The 21,066-nt window shown below is 48.9% G+C and overlaps 1 protein-coding gene across 1 annotated transcript in view; it reads right to left on the bottom strand.

Moving 5' to 3' along the window:
• Positions 1–21,066, bottom strand: part of TMEM59L (transmembrane protein 59 like) — a 110,952-nt gene that overhangs the window by 10,720 nt on the left and 79,166 nt on the right. The window contains exon 7 of the mRNA XM_085639804.1: positions 13,772–13,889. Coding sequence (XP_085495930.1) covers positions 13,772–13,889 — 118 coding nt within the window. The remainder of the gene's footprint in view (positions 1–13,771; positions 13,890–21,066) is intronic.

Here is a 21,066-nt window from a genome sequence, read left to right as displayed (position 1 = left end):
ACCTGTCTTGGAGGTACAGGCGGCATCTGAGGAGCAGGATTTACAATAGGTACCGGTGGAATAATTGCCGGAATCACCGGGGCTGACGGAACCTCTGAACGTTGAGGGGATAGAGGGAACCGTTGGTTGTAGTCGTCCAACATGCGTTGGAGATTAGTAATGAGCGACAAAGGAAGAGTCGCCGTTTTATGCTTCGGAGGGGCCTGGTGTATGTCCAAGAAACTCCAGTTAAAGATGAAACCGACGCTGAAGTTAGCTGAGGTAGTTGTTCCCTTCCTGTTTTCTGGGTAGACGCAACACTGCTTATTCGTACCCTTACAAATGTCCCTGCCGTCGACTGCTGCATGGTATGTTCTGCAGACGCCTTTGGAGATGCCCTCGTCGACGGAGCCGTCGTCGACGGAATGATGGTCGACGGAATTATCGTCGACAGAGTCTGTGGCAACAAAATCGATGTTGACGGATCCGCCGTCGACGAAGCCGCCGTCGACTTGGCCATCGTCGACGGAGCCACCGTCGACGGGGCCGCTGCCGACGGAGCCGTCGTCGAGGTTTTCGTCGACAAGGCTTTCGTCGACGGAACCACCGTCGACAGTGTCGTCGACGGGATCTTCTTTTTCTTCGTCGACGGAGTGGGCGTCGACGAGCTCGACGACGTCTTCGTCGACGACACAATCTTAGTCGACGGAACCTTTACCTTTTTCGTCGACGTTGAAGTAATGGGCAAAATAGAAGTCACCGCCCTCGAAGAACTGATGGTAATCGTCGACGAGGATAACGTCGACAGAGCGCTCGTCGACGACGAAGCAGCTGACGTCGTCGGAGTCACCGTCGACGAGGTAGAAACAGCAGATCTCGTCGTCGGGAGTATCGTCGACGAGGCGGACAATCTTTTCCCTGAGGAATGGGAAGTAGACGCCTCAGCAGCCTGAGAACAGTGTCCCTTAGGCGACAAAGCAGTAGGTGAGACAGCAGAAGTGGCAGCTGTCAGAGTCAAAGATAGTTTCTTTTTCTTCAGGAAAGGAGATGGTAACTCCTGCACACTACTGCGCTTAGAGGCTGGTTGAGAACGACCAGAAAAGAGACTTTCAACATCAGAGAGTGGGTTATCCTTATCCTTCAGTCTCTGTAGCCATAATAACAGGCGGCCTTCTCTGTCCTTTAGAGTTTTTGTAGAAAAGGTTCTACAAAATTTACATTTTGCCACTTCATGGTCTGGATATAAACAGTAAATACACTTACTGTGTGGGTCCTCAGAAAATAAACGCAGCTTTCCACACGAAGAACATGGTCTAAACAAAGATTTCTTACTAGAAGACATCCTCACTGACAAAAACTGAGCAGAGCTCAGGGAGACTCCCTGTCACACGACGTGCGGTAGAAAATCTGAGGTGAGAAGCTCCGAGGAGAAGGTTCTAGAGAGGGGCTGACGCCTGATTGGCTGGAGTTCGGACTTACATAATGACAGAGATAGACTACAAAAGTCTTTTGTCTCTCTCCATTGTATTCCTATGGAGTTTTTCTCTTATAGGTACACTATGTGTGTTTTTACACCTATATATGCTAATTATGTGATTACTTATGTATATATTTTGCTATATATATATATTGCTATTTTATTTACCGTGGGACTCCCACTCCGACGACGGGGAGTATTCAAGCATGTGAATCTATGAAAGACACCCTAATACTGGAGAACGGTATATGCAAGTAAATGGATGTTTGATTCTTTATTGAGTGACTATGTGTGTGAGTAACTATGAATGAGTGGCAGTGTCTAACAGGATGTATAGGTATACGAGTACATATGAGTGACTATATAGGACTGTTGGTGAATGAATGAATGTGGATGTAGATCTTAGAATTACTGAATAGGTTGTTGTAACTGGTATTGGTATGTCCATTTTTTTGAAAATGTTAGTTTATTTTTGAATGTGTGTATCAAAGGTTATATTAGGGTGAGAGGAGGTCTGCCACTATCACAAGGATGAGGTCATCAGTGCTGTCATTTGAGATGTCATAAGTGATGTCACTGACCATGTAATGAGTGATGTAATATGTGACGTCATCAGCAGTGCACTGCGGGCGCGCGAGTTATAGTTAGCTGAACTAACTAACGGGGGAACTTCAAGGGTTTTGTACGAGTCGAATGTCCAGCTAACTATAACGTGCCTGAAACCTATGGTTTTTTCAGTGAATTTCAAATGTTTTTTAAATGCTAATTTCTAACTTTAACGTAACTGAAACCTATGGTTTTTTCGGTGAATTTCAAAGCTTTTTTAAATGCTAGTTTCTAACTATGCCTACAGAGGTAGGACATGTGAAGAAAGAAGAAAAAAGACAGAAAGAAGAAAAAAATGCAGAAAGAAGCAACAGAAGTCCTCAAAGAAGAAGAAAGACGTGCAGAAAGAACAAACAGAGGAGCAGAAAGAGGCCATTGTTGTAAAATCATCCTTTACCCTCAACTTTTTCCGATGGGTTCTGGTGGTAACGGACTGACTAACTAACCAGCCCTAGAGCCAGTGTTAAGCTAAAAGACACTTAGAATACAGTTAAAACACCTACATACACTAGGGAACACTATGCGTTGGGGTACCCCTGTTATTAGCATGACCTCCTCTGAAAGCCCCAAGTATATAATAGGGCAGGGGGATTAAAACTACCTCTTAAAACGTGCCACAGGGCGCGTTTGCACACTGGTGAAGGTAGGGGGGGAGCTGAGCTGACGTGTGCAAACACGCCCTGTGGCCATTTTAATTTGGAGGATAAAGTCCCCTTGAATCCTGAGTGTCCTTTGGGTACAACTAGCCCATCAGGTATCTCTAATTAGCACCACAGAGCTGCGTTGCATAAAAAACACATGGGCACAGCCTGGACCACCTCTCTTCAACGCAGCGCAGTGGCACTTACTGGAAGCACCTGGTGGGCTAGTTGCCCCCCAGGGTCCCTTAGGATTGAAGAAGAACTATTTCCCCAACCTAAAACGCTCCCCAGGGCGAGTTTGCACACGTCACCTCAGGCCCCGTCCCCTCCCTTCACCATTGTGTAAATGCGCCCTGTGGCCGTTCTAACTTGAGAGATTAAGTCCCTTTTAATCTTAAGGGTCCCTAGGGTCAACCTAGCCCACTAAGTACCTCTAGTAAGCGCCACAGAGCTGTGTTCCAGAAAGGTGTAAAAAGGGGCGTAGCGTCTGAACACCTGTCTGCAACGCAGCTCCCAGGGCGCGTTTACACAGTGGTGAAGGAAGGGGGCGTGGCCTGAGGTGACATGTGTGCAAACACAACCTGTGGCGCGGTTTAAGTTGGGAAATTAATTCCTCCTCAAACCCGAGGGTCCCTGGAGGCCAACTAGCCCACCAGGTACCTCCAGTATGCGCCAGAGAGCTGCGTTGCAGACAGGTGTTCAGAGGCCACGCCCCTTTTTACAACACTCTGCAACGCAGCTTCGTGGCGCTTACTGGAGGTACCTGGTGGGCCAGTTGGCCTCCAGGGACCCTCAGGATTGAGAAGGAATTAAACGGCAGGATGCGCTCAGGGTGCGTGGATCCTGCCGATAAAAAAAATAATTAAAACTAAGTGCGGGCTCCCACGCATCTTTGTAATTAGCCACCGGAGGGGGGGGGGGGGGGGGGCAGCAGGCAAATCCTGGGGGCAATAGATATTATGTATGGGGTTCACCTCTAAACCTTTGATTCATGGTTCGGGCGTTGCATGTGGGGGCTCACACAGAGCTTCAAATTATAAAATTGCAGTAAAGATAGTGCACCATCTATGGTATAAATGAACTCTAACTCCCATAATGCCACAGACATCGTGACCATCGAGGGGCGTGTCATTGCCAGTAACAGCGCTATGGGAGAGAGGCACGCATTCTTTCGTCAAAACCTCTGATGAAGAAGAAAATTTAAACGCGATATAGTAGAAGTGAAGATGGAGTATTGTCTGTGGGAGTTCAGAGGCAAGGGGAGTGGGAAGATGTGTGGAGAAAAATGTGAATGGGGCATCCTCATAAGGAAATCCTTACTCTGTACAATGCTTAAGACTTGGACGGACAAGGGAGGGTGATAGGTGCTGGTGAAATTATGGATCCTAGAGTTGGGGTTGGAGCAATCTATGGCCCCACCACCAGTAAATCCCATTCTGTTGCTCAACTCTCTAAACTCTGGTCCACCGTTGACAGGACTCATACACATTCCTCTCCTGACCACACGGGGGCCAGTTCTGGATCGATTACTTCACAATTCATGGCCAGCTTCTACCTCACATCACCTCTTGCGACATTCTAGAGGCAGGTGTTGCAGACCACAGCCCGGTGCTGCTTGGGCTTGACATCAGACATAATGCACCTCCCTCCCATCGATGGCGCATACAAGCTTTGATTGATCGGCAACGTGAGGGAAAAACCCAATTGAGCAATCGCATACAGTCCTACATCTCGATCAACGAGGGCACTGTGCCCTCCTTCAGAATGCTGTGGGCAACCAGCAAGGTAACACTCCAAGGCTCAATGATATCGGACACTGCGGTCGCCAACCATAAGGAACGTGCAGCCAGGGCCTACTGGAAAGAGGTATACACCCTTACAGTGCAATAAACAACCTTAACCTCCCCCTCCCAGTCTCAGTCTCTTTAAACAGCTGAAACCTGCTAAAATCTGAATGAACTCCTAATTCACGAAAGATCCTGAGAAAGCGCTGGTCAAACTGCAGTGGTAATAATATGGCCATGGAAAACAAGGCAGGTAGGCTTCTAGCTGCCCTACTGAACCAGAAGCAATCCCAACAAGTCAAAGGCAATACAGAATCAACAGGGTCACTCCTTATACATCCATGTGACACTGCTCCTGGTTGTTTTCCTTCTCAGCCTCCCTCCATGCTGCAGAACAAGGAGCCACACTATAACAGTTGACCGCCTTCCCAGCCCCCCTACACATGCCTCTGTTCTCGGATGAGGGTAGTGAATTATTGTCAGGAGCCTTCACTGAAGATAAAGCAGCCAAAGGTCTAGCAGTCCTTCCAATGTGTAAATCCCCTGGGGAAGATGGGTTCCTGGGTGAAGATTAAAAAAGAAGTAAAGACCTAATGGTTCCCCACCCGACAAGGGCATTCCAGGAGGCTAAAAAGGTAGGAACGCTGGAGGCTTTCTAATAAAGCTACTATCACCCTCTTTCACAAGGCAAGTAAGGACGCCTTGAACTGCGTCAGCTCTACCCAGTATCGCTGCTCAACGTCCACACGAAGATTCTGGCCATGGTGTTGGCCACATGCTTGAGCAAGGTAATACCCCTCCTGATCCATGACCCCCAGGTGGGTTTCATCATGGGCCGCAGCTTCTGAGACCACTTCCGATTGCTGTATCACCTGCTTTGGCAGACGATGGACGAACCATCTGAATTCCTAGCGTACTCCCTGACCGCCGAGAAGGCGTCTGATCGCGTAGCCTGGCGATATCTTTTCCATGTCATGTCCCAGGGATAGGTGTTCCAGGAAACGCCCGTCCTTAAGTAGTGAGGATAATCAGCATGTTCAGATGTCCTATATGAATGGGAAGGAGTAGTTTCTTTTCTGTAACTCCAGTTCTGTAGTAGGGGTATCTCTGTTATAGTCATAATCTAGTGAATAGTCCCGCCCATGTGCGTGGACCCCGGAGCAATACAAAATAATCTCTAAAGGTGACAAATCATGCAGACCTGCATACACCTTTAAGAGAGAATTTAATTTAAAGACAGATAATGCAGCCTATACCCACAGGCTACACTGTCCAGTACTTCAACTAGAATTCCACCAACATCCACAAACAGCACTGCCTGTCCAGCTTTTCTCCACATAGGAAAAAACCCTGCCTCTACCAGCAAAAGCCTCTGGAATGATAGAGAGGAAGGAGTGGACAGACAAGCCCCATAGGCTGCCATTATGTGGCTTAGAACAGGATACTGTGCCTTTAAGAAAACTTTCCAGATTTCCAGAACTTTCCCCAGTATCCCAGAATGCCCAGCAGGTCCCATTTACTTTCAGTTCTTTTTGAAGGCGTAGCACGCCAGACCTGTAGCATTCTACATATGAATAAGTATCTCTCCACCGGGGAGGAGGGCGGGCGCTTATGACTATAACAGAGATACCCCTACTACAGAACTGGAGTTACCGAAAAGAAACTACTCCTTCTGTAGTAGGGGATCTCTGTGTATAGTCATAATCTAGTGAATAGAATGGCAAGCCCATCCCCACACAACAACAGCGGTGGAGAACAACAAGACAAAACCACTACTGTGCGAACAAATTTCGCAGCGCAGCCTGCCCAACCTGAGCATCTGCCCTGGCATCCGAGTCCAGACAGTAATGCGCAGCAAAGGTATGGACCGACTTCCAAGTGGCCGCCTTGCAGATTTCCGCAATAGGAAAGCCGTCGTGGCAGCTTTGCCCCTGGTGGAATGAGCCTTAGGTTTACCCCCTAGGGTCTTATTAGCCTTTTGATAACACAATTGTATGCAGGACACAATCCACCGAGAAATGGACTGCTTAGAGGTCGCAAGACCAGTCCTGCCTGATCCATAATTAACAAACAATTGGTCAGACCTACGAATATCCTTGGTCTTATCCAGATAAAATTTCAACACCCTCCGAACATCCAGGGAATGGAGAGACCTTTCCGCTGGCGAAGAGGGATTCTGAAAGAACGTAGGTAAAGTTATGGTCTGGTTGACATGAAAGTCAGAGATAACCTTAGGAAGAAATTTAGGGTGAGTACGCATCACAACCTTAGCAGCATGAAATACAGTATAAGGTTCTTGACAACATAATGCCTGAAGTTCACTCACCCTGCGGGCCGATGTAATGGCCACTAGGAACGCCGCCTTCCAGGATAGGTGCTGCAATGAAGCCTTGTGAATGGGTTCAAAAGGCTCCTTCATCAGTCTGGACAGCACCACATTCAAGTCCCAGGAAGGCGAGGGAAGTCTGACGGGAGGAAACACTTTCTTCAAGCCTTCCAAAAAATCCTTGACCACAGGGATCTGAAAGAAGGAAGTCTGTGAAGGGCATTTCCTGTAAGCAGTCAAAGCAGCCAGATGAACCTTAATAGAATGGAAATTAAGGCCAGACTGCGCCAGATGTAAAAGGTACGGAAGGAGGACATCTTCCTTACATGTCGTCGGATCAAAGTTCTTGGACTTACACCAGATACAGAACCTCTTCCACTTGTAAGCATAGGATGTCCTAGTGGAAGGTCGTTTAGACTCCTTCAGTATGTCCATACAATTGTCTGGTAGATTCAGATGGCCATATTGCACTATTTCAGGAGCCATGCCGCCAAACTCAAAGACGAGAGGTTGGGGTGCACCATCCGCCCCCCGAACTTCGTGAGAAGGTCCGGCCTGCACGGCAACCGCATGTGAGGAAGGAGAGACCGGTGAAGTAGGTCCGTGAACCACCACTGCCTGGGCCACTCCGGGGCGATCAGGATCATCCGCGCCCTGGACTGGGACAGCTTGATGAGCACTGCCGGAATCAGGGGAATGGGTGGAAAAGCGTACAGAAAGCTGTTCGACCAATAGCGCATTCCCCAGCATCCCCCACTGGTAGTACCTGGATGCGAAGTCTCGGCATTTGCTGTTTTCGGCGGTGGCGAACAGATCTACGTCTGGAGTCCCCCACCTTGCGAAGACTTCTCCTAGTACTTCGTCGTTTATGACCCATTCGTGGTTTTCCTGAATCAGCCTGCTCAAGGCGTCCGCCTGAGCATTCTGCACCCCTGGCAGATGCGTGGCCGTAATCCTCAGTCCTCGGGCCAGCAGCCAGTGCCAGATCGCCTGCGCCTCCTGCGACAGAGTGAGCGATCTCGACCCCCTCTGCTTGTTGAGGTAATACATCGTGGTTGTATTGTCAGTCTGTATCAGCAGCGAGTTGGTCTGGAAGGACGGAAGGAAGGCCTTCAGTGCCAGGAAGACAGATCTGAGTTCCAGGAAATTGATGTGGTACGTCGATTCCAAAGGAGACCACTTTCCTTGAATCTGCAAGTCCCCGGAATGCGCTCCCCAGCCCTGGAGAGACGCATCCGTCACGACACTCGTCGTGGGAATGTCCTTGTGAAAGGGAACCCCCTTGAGGAGGTTTTCCGCCGAACACCACCACTTCAGAGACTGAAGAGCATGCAGCGACAGTCGTATCTTGTCGTCCCAAGAGCCTGTCCTCTGATCCCACTGATCCTCCAAGCACTCCTGCAGTGGTCTCATGTGTAGCCGTGCGTGAGGCGTGAGGAAGATACAGGAGGCCATCGATCCCAGTAGAGAAGACACCTTCCTCACTGTCGTCGATGGAGCAGTCCTGAGCCTTCCGAAGGAGTGATAACCGTCTCTCCTCCGAAGGAGACACGCTTGCTGACCGCGTATCGATGGAGGCTCCCAGGTACTGTATGCACTGGACCGGAGTCGGGACCGATTTGGACATGTTGACGTGTAACCCCAGCTTGTGCAAGAGAGCGCACGTCCATCGGAAGTGATCTTGCGCTTCCGAGAAGGATGAAGCCTTGATCAGCCAATCGTCCAGATACGGGTAGACAAACACCTTGTTCCTTCGCAGATGTGCCGCCACCACCGCCATGCACTTCGAGAAGGTCCTGGGCGCAGACTTTAGCCCAAATGGCAGTACTGTGTATTGATAGTGATTGGCGCCGACTTGGAATCGCAGGAACTTCCTGTGGTTCCGTGCTATGGGCACATGGAAGTACGCATCCTGTAGATCTATGGCACAGAGCCAGTCTCCCCGTTGCAGCTGAGGGTAAATCTGGTGCAACGATAGCATGCGAAACTTCTCTCTGCGAATCCATTTGTTTGCCTGTCGCAAATCCAGAATGGGCCTGAACTCGTTCTTGTCCTTCTTGCGAACGAGGAAGAACCGAGAGTACAGACCTCTTCCCCTTTGAGACAGAGGTACCTCTTCTACCGCCTTTTTTCTCAACAAGATGTTTGCCTCCGCCTGGAGCTCTCTCAGCTGGAACTGAGAGCTGACTGGCGGAATCGCTGGAGGCGGGCTGATAAACCGAAGACTGTATCCATTGCAAACAATATTCAGCACCCACTTGTCCAGAGTAATTTTTCTCCACTCTGCCGGAAAAAGTTGACTGCTTCCCCCCACTGGAGTGGGTAACGGTTGAGGGGGAAGTAGCCGCTCAGGGCCGAGACCCGGCCGGGCCCTTGGTAGTGGTAGTCGCCTGCTGGCCTCCTCTACCCCTCTGGCGTTTCTGGAAGGCCTTCCGGAACTGCTGCTGTTGGTGCTGCTGTCCCGAACCCTGCCCACGCCCTCTGCCCGAAGACCCGAACCGCCTCTGGAACGGGCGCTTCTTCTTCTCGGCCTTCTCCAACCCGACGGCCGTCAGGGTTTCCGCCTCCGCCTTCATGCGGGCCATCTCATCATCCGCATGTTTTCAGAACAGGGTTTCCCCCGAGAAGGGCAGGTTGGCCACTCTGTGCTGCGCCTCTGGTTTGAGGGACGTCAGGCGCAGCCACGAATGCCGCCTCTGGTGGACGCCATGACAGTAGGCGTGGGCGGCCAACAAGGAGACATCCGCCGCCGCGCCGATCACCTGATTAGAAACCAGCATGCCTTCGCGCACTGTTTCCAAGAAGTCCTCTTTCCTGTCCCGGGGCAGCAGGTCCGCATACTGCTGCAGGGACTCCCACAGGGCCCGGTCGTAACGGCCCAACAAAGCCCCTGCACTCGCTGCCTTCATGGTGGTGGCGGCGGTCCCACACACCTTCCTGCCCGCAGAATCCAGCCAGCGGCTTTCTTTGTCAGGCGGGACCGTCGATGAAGGGGCGGTCGCATGTTGTTTCCTCGCCGCCGTCACGATGACCAAATCCGGCTTCGGGTCCACCCTCAAAAAGGTAGGGTCCGACTCCGGGGCCCTATACTTTTTCATGAGCCTGGAGGGGGCGGCCTTCGTCACCGCGGGAGTGAGGAACAGCTCCAACGCGGGTTCCACCAGTCCTGGTACAAGGGGCAGTAGAGGGCGAGACAGATGTTTCTTATGAAGTGTCTTGAATATCACGGACGTCGTGGGTGTTGGAACCGTCACCGTGATACCCAACTTTGCTGCCCCTCTCAACAGCACCTCTAGGAAAGAGACCAAATAGTCCACCGGAGACACCCTAGTCCCCGGCGAGTCCGACAGCGTCGGGGAAAAGTCTCTGGTCGAGGATCGCGTGTGCGACCTGGACCTGTGCCTCCTACGGCGTCGTCCTGAGTCCGACGATGACCGTCCATGGCTCCGTGATCTTCTCCTCCTGAGAGAGCGGGAGCGTGACCTCTTCGGCCTCGGTCTGCCCGCCGGTCTAGCCGGTCCCGGCGACCGCGGGCGTCGCGGCTTCGGAGTCCCCTGCGGCGGAGTCGGGTACCTCGGAAGGGAAACCGACCGCGGGGGAACCGCCGGCAGCCCCAATGGAGTGCGTGGTAACGACCGAGGTGGGGGCGGCGGAGGCAGTGGCTGCGGATGTGGAGGCGGTGGTGGCGGTGGAGGTGGTGGTGGCGGTGGTGTTGGCGGTGGAGGCGGAGGCGGAGGAGGCGGTGACGTAGGCATCCGAGGAGGCGTATACACCACAGAGTACACCGATCCCGATGACTCTCTCTTCCTCGACGGCGACCTGCGCCTCGACGGCGATCTGCGCCTCGATGGCGATCTTCTTGACATCGAGCGTCTCTTCGACGGCGACGTCGACCGTCTCCTCTTCACCGACGGCGATCTCCCCTCGACGGCGAGCGCCGACGCCGGGTCCGATCTCGACGCCGACGGCGTCGTCGCCGAAGATGCCGATGTAGTCGACGGCGGCCTGTTCAGGTCCCTCGACGTCGACCGTCGACGCCGCTTCTATCCAGAGCCCTGGGGAGACGGTGAACAGATGGTAGTCATCCTCCTCGACGTCGACGGGGAGTGGGGACACTTACTGGTCTTCCTGCCCCTGGGGAGCCCCCCAGAGGCCTCAGTATGGGCCAAATCAGCCCCTCCAGACCCACCTGGTGCCTTCAGCCTTCTCTCCTCCAGGACTTGAAGCCTGATCTTCATTCTGTCCCTCAGGGTCCTGGCTGAGAACGAGTGGCAGATATCACAGTCTTCAGGCACGTGGGACTGGGGAAGGCAACCTATACACACCTCGTGTGGATCTGTTTTAGCCTTTTTTCTACCACATTCCGGGCACTTGTCGAACAAGCCAGGCATGTTGACAGTACCAGCCACTAAGCACTTGAAAAAGTGACAAAAATTGACAAAAACTACAATAAACCCTTGAAAAGGGGAGAGCTCAATGCTCAAGGGTCCTGCTAGCAGGAGCCGGAAAAAAGAACTGAAAGTAAATGGGACCTGCTGGGCATTCTGGGATACTGGGGAAAGTTCTGGAAATCTGGAAAGTTTTCTTAAAGGCACAGTATCCTGTTCTAAGCCACATAATGGCAGCCTATGGGGCTTGTCTGTCCACTCCTTCCTCTCTATCATTCCAGAGGCTTTTGCTGGTAGAGGCAGGGTTTTTTTCCTATGTGGAGAAAAGCTGGACAGGCAGTGCTGTTTGTGGATGTTGGTGGAATTCTAGTTGAAGTACTGGACAGTGTAGCCTGTGGGTATAGGCTGCATTATCTGTCTTTAAATTAAATTCTCTCTTGAAGATATATGCAGGTCTGCATGATTTGTCACCTTTAGAGATTATTTTTTATTGCTCCGGGGTCCACGCACATGGGCGGGACTATTCACTAGATTATGACTATACACAGAGATCCCCTACTACAGAAACCCCTAACCATTGATTCGTGGTTCACAGGGAGAGTCAAGGACAGATCAGAGTTGTTATCGATTATAAATTCCTAAAAGAAGTCCACGATTCTGGAATAGTGCTTCAGGTTTCTTCATTTTGTTTGCCTGGGTTCTTGATTCAATGAGATTCTTATAGTACGAATCACAAGCTTTGTTTAAACAGCCAACACGTGTTTCGCCCTCTTCTTGGTACACAGGCCTGGGGCTTTCTCAAGGCTGTAACAATGAAGGTGGGGTATTACGGCCTGTTTCGCTATGTTTTAAGTAGTGCTGTAATATGCATGGATATCACGTGACTAGCTGGTGGAGTGTAGGGCGCAGACTTAACATATCATTAAAATATCTGATGCGGTCCAGAGGGTAACAGTCCGGTGCAGCCAGTGTGATGTGAGTTCCCGCAGCTTTTTAAAAAACCTGCTGTAGCAGACGGACGACGTATCTGAATTCTTAACGCTCTTCCTGGATGCCAAGAAGGCGTCTGCCCGCGTCAACTTGCAATATCTTATCCATGCCATATCCCACATGGGCCTGGGAGCGAACTTTATTCTCAAGGTATGCTTTATCTATGGCAGAGGTCTCTTGCTGTAGAGTCCTGTCAGGTCCATTCCCAGTAGAACAGGGAATCCGTCGGGGATGCCTCTAGCCCCTCCTATTCGTCATTGCTCTGGACCCATCAGCGGCTGCGATCCGGCGATTGCCGACAGTGTCATGTTTACCTATTGCTGTTGGAGAAGTCAAGGCACTTCTTTATGCAGATGATTACTGCTCCTTCTGTCCCATCCTCGAACTTCTACAGCAGCCCAAATGTCGCTCATCAATAACTTATCCCACTTTCGGGCTACAAAATTAACTGGACAAAAAGAGAGGCCCTCGCTATGTCACGCTCGACCACCAAAGGGTGCAGTCATAACTATACCATACGCTGGGTACCGGACAGGACTTACCTACCTGGGTGTCAAGACTAACCGGGGCCTCGTTCGTATGATAGAAGATAACTTGCTCCCATTGATGGATTGCACAAAATGGGATTTTCAGAGGTGGTCCCTCCTGCATTTCTCCCATCGGGAAAGAACATCAAGATGGCAGTGGCCCCTCGCTTCAACTACTTATTCGGTATGTTACCCTTACCAGCACCGCAGACCTAACTTGTGAACATCGATAGAGATATCCATGCCTATATATGGAAGGGATGTAAGCTCAGGCTCTGGGCGACCCATCTCTAGGCGGGTTCGAAGTGGGTGGGTTGCTATTGCCCCTCATGAATTCTTATCATTTGGCATTCCAACTCTCCCAAGTAGCAGCACACTTGGTCCCGCCACGGTACGCCCCTTTATGGACAAGGCAAGAAAATCATCTTATTGGTATAATACACCCCCCCCCCCAGCCCCCCTCCGCTGTATCTCTCTCTCATACAAAGCAATGACCACTAATCCAGTCCTGGCGACGATGGCAGTGGCCTGGAAGGAGGTGCACAGATTAATGGGAGTGCACCTGTTGCTACACCTGAAGGAGCTATTATGGCACAACTCCACCCTGCGCATTGGGGGGAAACCAATATTACAGTGAGTCCAAGAACGTGAAAGGACTTAGCTCTGTGGATGAAATGTATGATGGCAATTTACTCAAGACTTTTCCTGTACTCCAAATGGAATTCAGACTAATGTTTCAACTTTGAGAACTGAATCACGACAAGAGCGCATTTATGAAAGGTTCATATTCCTCAAGGATTAGCTGTTTGACTAAGTGCTGAAGCATGCAGTTGTGATTACTGGCTGGGTTAGTGTGTGGCTGAAATGAGAAACTCTAGTAATAAGGCGTGTGATAAACACAAACAGCAGCAATAACAAGAAAGAAAAGTAGAAGACCTATAGTGATCTGCATATTTAGCGTACAGCAGAATGATAATCGGGCTTGATGGGCCTAGTAGACAAGATGCACGTTTAAAATACTTTACAGAACTAGACTGGTATAGAGTGCAATACCTGCATCTTTACATGTTGATCAGGAGCGGTCACCAAGCTTGCACAACCTAGCCATAACATTACCATAATCGAGAGAAAAAGACAGGCTGCCAAAATCCAACGTGGCAGTCCAGATCGCCTGTAATAGGGCACAAAAACAAAACTTACAACTGGTGAAGTCAAACAAAAATTAACATTAATTGCATTATAGTTTTGTACATGGCAAGATATGCATTTTATTATGTTTTATGGTGGGCCAACCTGGACACTTCAAGCATTAGAACACGGAACAGGGTTGGTTAAGGCCTTCTAGACTATGATATTCAGTTCTGACTTCAAAAACACAAAACGTTTTGCAACATTATTGATGTACACAGTAATTAGGGTTGTGCAAATTTGTGGTTTACCAAACATGGTATGCATCAGCAAGAAGGCTATCTGGCTCGGTTAATAAGGAATGAACAACCCATTTGTCTTAAAAAACAAAGAAACAACTTGACTGTACCCTAGGTGCAATAAAAACTCAACACCAACACCATTCCATCTTACTACGACAACTTGACTAATCTTTCAGGAATGGTCTGTGTTAGGAGAAACAATACATAAAATGCCAGTCTGCTAATGTTTGAAATTAATGAGGGATAAATACTTGCTTCAAACTCCATGCTGGTCCTTCCAAGTTAATTCTACATCACATTATATTTGTGATTAACCTACTGGAAAGGGTATTATGAAACCTATAAAACGCTGCTATCGCTCGGATTACCTAGACCGTAAAACAGTAGACTGGCTGCACCCATCTTAAAGACCAGGATCTTAAAAAGCAGTAACGATTATAACTAAAATATCAGCTTTAACCACATATTTAGAAATGCAAGCATTTTATCCTCAATCATCAACTTGACAGTTAATTAAAAAACTGCACATTTTGCTATCAAATAAATGGTCTTCCTTTTGGAAATATTCCACTAACCGTAAGCTTATCATTTTAATAAAAAAAGGAACAACTTTGTCCAGAGGTATCTGCTCATTAAAAAAAAAAAAAAAAAATTGAAAAAGAAATACCCGATTAGCTCCCAAACATCAACGTCCTGCTGAACAATAGAATATACAAACAGGCAACACATGGACAGAACAAACTTTTTAAGTCCATGTATCACCAGTTCATACATGGATAACCACAATATGCCAGGAATGTACCATGATTATGCTTGGCCTAGCAACATTATGAGGGAGCATCGTCAGATCATTGATTCACACCATAGGCCAAGAGTTCAGGGCCAGCATTATACAAGGGGTGGGCATCTTCATGCTGCATAAGTCAACAATATGCCAGGGATTAACACCATTATGCAAGGGTTGCATTATACAAAAAAAGCAGGCAACCCCATGCATGGGGTTCCCACAGTATGCTATGAGCTACTATGATTGTGTTAGATCCAGCAGTAGGCCATGCCACAGATTCTGACAACATGCCAAGAATGACCCCCATTATGTCAACATTATACTCGGGTGGTCACTGTCATGACACAGATGCGCACATATGCCAAGAATTCACAACGTTTTGTCAAGATTGGTATTATGCCAGGAGCAGGCACCATAATGCAATGGTTGCAAGCAATTTGCCAAGAATTACCTTCACAAAGCCAGCTGCACAAGAGTGGTAACTTCATGTTCATGGATGCCCATACCAGGAATTAGTGTTCATTATAGAGCCAGTACTACAGCAGGGTTGGGCACCATTATGCCAGCGATGCCAACTATAAGAATAACCACAATAATTCCAGGTCTGGTATTACACCAAGAATAGGCATCATTATACCACAGATGGCCACGATATGTCAAGAATTACCACTGTTGTGCTAGGTCCAAACGTATACATCGAGGGGGTGTGTGCATACACCAACAGAGGGTCTGCAAATAAGATTTAAAAATAAACGCACCCCACTGAACTTGGGAGCATAGTCTCCAGCCGTCCATTGAAGAGTCACAAATCTGCCACGTTCCGATTGGCTGGCTGTAAGGGACACATTTCTGTTGGTGCATTCATTACCCCACATGGTGCACTGAGCACCATGTTGGAAAATCTATATTTTTAAAAAGAGGGGCAAAACTAACCAGAGTGAACCTAAACTAACCCCCCCCAGCCACGGTGAGGGGACCCTCAAAGAAAACACTACGCCACTAAAACAAATGATTGAAAAATTATTATATAAGCATTTGAGAATCCTATGTTGCATTCACAAATTAATAATCCTTTCAGGGTTCAGAGGACACACTTGGGCCTCAGAATCTACAAATCCAATGTACGACTCATGAATTCTGTATTTAAAAAGAAAAAGAAATAAAAAAGGAAAAGGTTATTCAGTCTGCTACCACTGCGCAGTAGGATGGCAGCAGTCATGTGGACAAGACTCCACTGCGCACACCTGATGTTCATGCACAAATGCGGTTGGCTGTTCACCGCTATTTGGGGACAGGACCTACTCTGTGGCAAACGCCCAAATGCCCAAGGCCCTGTACTATGATTTTTGGCAGGTGCAGCCCATGCAAGTAAGAGGGTTGGGGGAGGGGGGGGGGGGGGGGGGTGCCTTGACAGACGACTAGAGCAACTTAAAGTAAAACAAGCATTTGCAATGCATTAGGTTTCGCATTTAAGAGTTTGAGCTATTGCCATTGTAAATGACAATGCCTTGAATTTATGTGTTTTTAAAACAGATAAATAAAAGGCATTGTCATTTACAATGCCAAGAGTGTAAACTCTCGCAAATACGAGACCTATTGCATTACAAATGAATGCTATACATTTTTTTTTTAAAAGCGTTAGGAGAGAGCTTGTCCTGCCTGCAACAGCAGACAGGACAAAGCTATTTGAGAAAATAGTGCTCGGAGGCTTTAATTAAAGTCTACCGAGCAACAACACACGTAACAGGGGGTGTCGCCATGGGAGGTTACAAAATGAGACAAGGCGGTACTAAGGAGGGACTATCACACCTTTTGACCAACGAACAGCCACAGTTTACCATGTACAATGACAAGCTAGTGAAAAATGTGGGTGGAGCTTTAAGTCCCTACCTCAATCCAGCATTCATTACAAAGTAGCGCATGCGCTTCCCAGGCTAGACCTAAAATCAAAAATCACTTACCTTGCGCTTGCAGAGTCGGCGATGTGGCGAGCGCAATGTAAGTGGTTTTAGTTTTTTTAATGTAAGTTTCCCTCGTCATCGTCTGTTGACTTCCACCCTCCCTGCTCTTACCTGCAAGGGCCATGCCAGATTGCTGGCTGCCACTTAAGAGCTGGGCGGAGGCGCTTGCATAATCAGGGGCCAGGCCCTGCACTCAACATCTCTATACATAGGGGTTAAGCCACCTGTACAGGGATTTTTTTAATGTGGTATACGATCAAAAGAATAACAAAATGTACTGAAGAAAGCAAAGTTTCAAGTCAAGTTATAGGTAACTTTGGTTAGAAAAACCTCAAATGATAATTAAAAACTCAGAAAAAAAGATTTAAAGTGCGGCAATAATTATGAATTACAACCGAAAACAACTGAAATCAACAAGGTATGGTTAGAAGCACATGCCTAAGACCATACTTTGCACACCAAATGCAATGTTTGTCCTAACAATATTTACAGTAAAAACATAACACCTTAAAGTAAAATGTAATTTAACAAAACATAATGAAACCAGTTAATGACACTCTACTCATAGTCGTCAAAGTGTTATGGGTAAAGTGATATGCAATAGCTGTAAGATGATTTAAAATATTTGTAACTGAAATCAGTTTCATGAAGGGTGGTTAGCATTTCATTGGGTGTGCGAGTTATAGTTTGCTTGGAAGGAAGATTAACTATCTGTTATTTTATGGTTTAAGCGGTATCTAGGTGAGATTATAAAGCAAGTGGTTTAGAAAAAAAAAATGACAACTTTTGGGAAAATCAATATTTATGCAAATACTTATGAATCCATTAAAGAGGACAAACAAAATGTATTTAAGACCACCAGTGTAATGTTTTTACTGATTGTGCATAGAAATACAGACAGAAATGGAAGCTAAGCTGCTGGCCAAGGCGATCGCCAATCGCTTGGTTTCCCATATTACGGATTTGGTCCATCCGGATGAGGCTGGCTTCATGTCTAGCCGGGCTACAGGCACAATATCCGGCGTGCACATGATGCTATAGCTGCCGTCGACCGACTTGAGGGACCGTCCGCACTCCTCCTTGCGGACATTGACAAGGACTTCAACTCCCTCAGTTGAACCTACCTTTTCGCTCTGCTTGGCCGCCAAAATATAGGCCCTCACCTACTGATCCTAATAAGTCTGCTATATAAATGATGGACATGTGGGCGGAGCCAGGATCCAACATGGCTACTCGGAGCTTCTGCTCCGTTGAAGCCCTGCTTTTAACAACCAAGCGAGGCGCTTAGTCCCCACTTAAAAAACTTTTTAGACCATCTCCTGACATCAGATCTGGAGCGTCTGCCGCTGTGGCCGCAGTTACAACCGGGCGCTGCAATGCACGATATCGGCAGTGATCTTGCCCAGCGTTATGGCCTCAAGGTGGCGCCTGGGAAGGAACAGACCCGCTTTGAGAATTAATCGGAGCGGATGCATGGGAACCGATGCCTAATTGGCGGCGTGACCAGGGGCTCCACTGCCCGCTTCCCCGATGGACACCCGCAGCTATATTTCGATCAGTTACTCGGTGAACTCAGCCCTGTTCATTTGACCTGCCCACATCTTCTTCCTGACTTGTGGCGATCCTCCATTTGCCAGAGTCGGCTTGTGTGATAAACATCTCTCGGCCGCAGCGGGCGCGCCGGATATTTTGCCCGGAGTGGCTCCTGTTGCTGAAGATTGAGGTGATTGGCGCCCCCCCTTCCCCCACGCGCGAGTCAAAATGGCAGCTCCCACCATAATGGGCAATGTGTTCCTACTCGCTTTCTGGGTCTACGATACGACTGGAGCGCCTAGGGTCTCCGAGGGAGATCTTGTGTCCCTGTTTAGAACTAATCGGAGTCTGACCTTTCCCTCCCCACAAAGCTCTATTGTACTCGGCACTCTCTCGGTTAGGAAAAGGGTCCCAGGATGCCTGACCCCAACATGGCTGACAATGATGACTTCTACCTCCTTGCTTATCTTTTTTACTTTCTCAACCCCTCCAGGACTATGCCTGACCTCAAGAGGACTTCTACAATTCTTTCGGTCCATGGCTCCCCCCCCCCCCCCACCCCCCCACCCGCTCTAATCTGACAATCCCTGTTTACACATGACATCTTTCCTGACAGCGGAGTCTGTGCATTATGTCCGATGCCCGGTGGAGCTGCTCTGTTCAGCTAATGAGGAGATTGGACTGGGCTCATCCCCTGACCGTCACCTGCCCAGCCGGACCTTGGGCACAGATTCTTCCAGTCTCCCCCTCGTCGTATTTCTGCCGTTCTGCTTTTGCCTAGTCACCTTTCTTTCCACCTGTCTGACAGATACCCGTTGGAGTTTCCTCGAGAGCTATAGGGGAGACCGGCCTTGGACTACCTCCTTGGCCATCACCTAACCATTCGGTATTTGGGCTGAACTTACCTCTATCTCTTATTCCGTCTTCCCCCTCGTCCTCTCCCTTCTCACTCCCCTTCTCCCTTCTCCCTCTGCCCTCTCTACTGTCTCTCCTTCTCTCACGTTAATGTGTCTCATTTATTTGATGTAACGTTTAGTTATTATTGTTGTAACTTTGCTGACCTTATGTAAAGCACTCTGATACCTACGGGTCTAGCCAGCGCTATATAAAACTGTTTAAATAAATAAATATAAAAATATAACAGCTTCAGTGCGGGTAGCTGACTCCGTCTCAGGACACTTTACTATTAGACGGGGAACACGCCAAGGATGCTCCCTCTCCCCGTACCTTTTTGCACTGGCCATGGAGCCGCTGGCGGCCTGGGTAAGAATGGATGCGCAGGTCAGTGGCTTTGAGAGGGCGCTGGGGGTTTCAGATCGCATAGCACTGTATACAGATGACTTTTTGTTCTTCCTTATGCGTCCCGATAGAACTGGCCCACGCCTCCTCAGAATCCTGCAAATATTTGGTGAAACTTCCAGCCTCTACATGAACCGAGGCAAATCCTGCCTGTGGCCGCTGCGGGGAGAAGATCAGCTAGGTGAATGGTTGCGGGAGATAGAGGTGGTCCCGGATGGCTTCAAATACTTTTCTCTCGGCGTCTCAGACTCTCGCTTGGGACAGAAACATGGCCCGCAGTGGACGCAGGTAAGAGATCAGGTCCGACTGTGGCCCCACCTGCCGCTGTCCCAGTTTGGCAGATCTGCCATTTTTAAAATGGTCTCCTTGCCCAGTCTCCTGTATCAGCTCCAGAACCATCCATACCTTATACGACATGGTTTCGCCAGTTAAATGCTATTGTGGCCCAGCTCCAGGCGGGATCGGGGGAGGGGGGGGGGGGAGGAAAGAGTAGCATTGAGGACCTGCTTTCAGTCCACATACTGTTGTGGTGTCGCCACCTCAGATGTTCAAGCATATTACGCGGCTGCACACCACCTCGTCCTTAATGATTGGTGGTACAGGGATAGGCAGGACCCAGCATATGCAGTCGAGAGTTGGCTGCTGGGCGATGATACGCTACATACGGTTTTATATTCAGCATCAACACTTCGGGAGTTGCTGCCTGCAACCAGCACGGTCTTTACAATTTGGAAAAGTACACTTCATGCAACAGGATAGTGGGGGAGGCTTACGAGAGAAACTACTCCGTGGCGAATCAGGCAGCTGCCACAGCAGGCACAGTTGTCTGGCTTTCGGGGTAGTGAATCTATCAGACTAGACACAGTGGGAACAGTTGTGCATGGTCAGAACTAAAGTCCTTCCAAGAACTCAAGATGGAATACGCTATGCCCCACTCACAACTCTATAGATATCTCCAATTTTGACATGCCTTCTCTCCTTGTGTGGTACAACAAACAGACATAACCCCATAGAGGCAAACGTTTTTATGGGTGAGTTGGGAGACCATAAAATAACTAAAATCTACCGCACACTCAATAATACACCTACAACATTGCATAAAACTAGAGAGGTGTGGCAGCAGGACCTAGGCCCCCTGGATGAGGATGATTGGGAGGAGGAATTGGAGTCCCAGCGCAGCGTGGCGATTGCGGCTTGCCTGCGACTCATCCAATTCAAATATTTACATCAGGCCTACTAGACAGACTGCGGCTGCCAGCCTGATCACTTCACCACACTGCTTGCGATGTGGTACAGAGGAAGGTACCTCTCTACAGACGGTGTGGGATGCTAGGACAC

This window comes from Triturus cristatus, chromosome 12 (assembly GCF_964204655.1).
Source record: "Triturus cristatus chromosome 12, aTriCri1.1, whole genome shotgun sequence".
NCBI classification, from domain to species: domain Eukaryota; kingdom Metazoa; phylum Chordata; class Amphibia; order Caudata; family Salamandridae; genus Triturus; species Triturus cristatus.
Note: the sequence above shows the minus strand (reverse complement) of the source record. Positions and strands in the feature narration are given on the sequence as shown.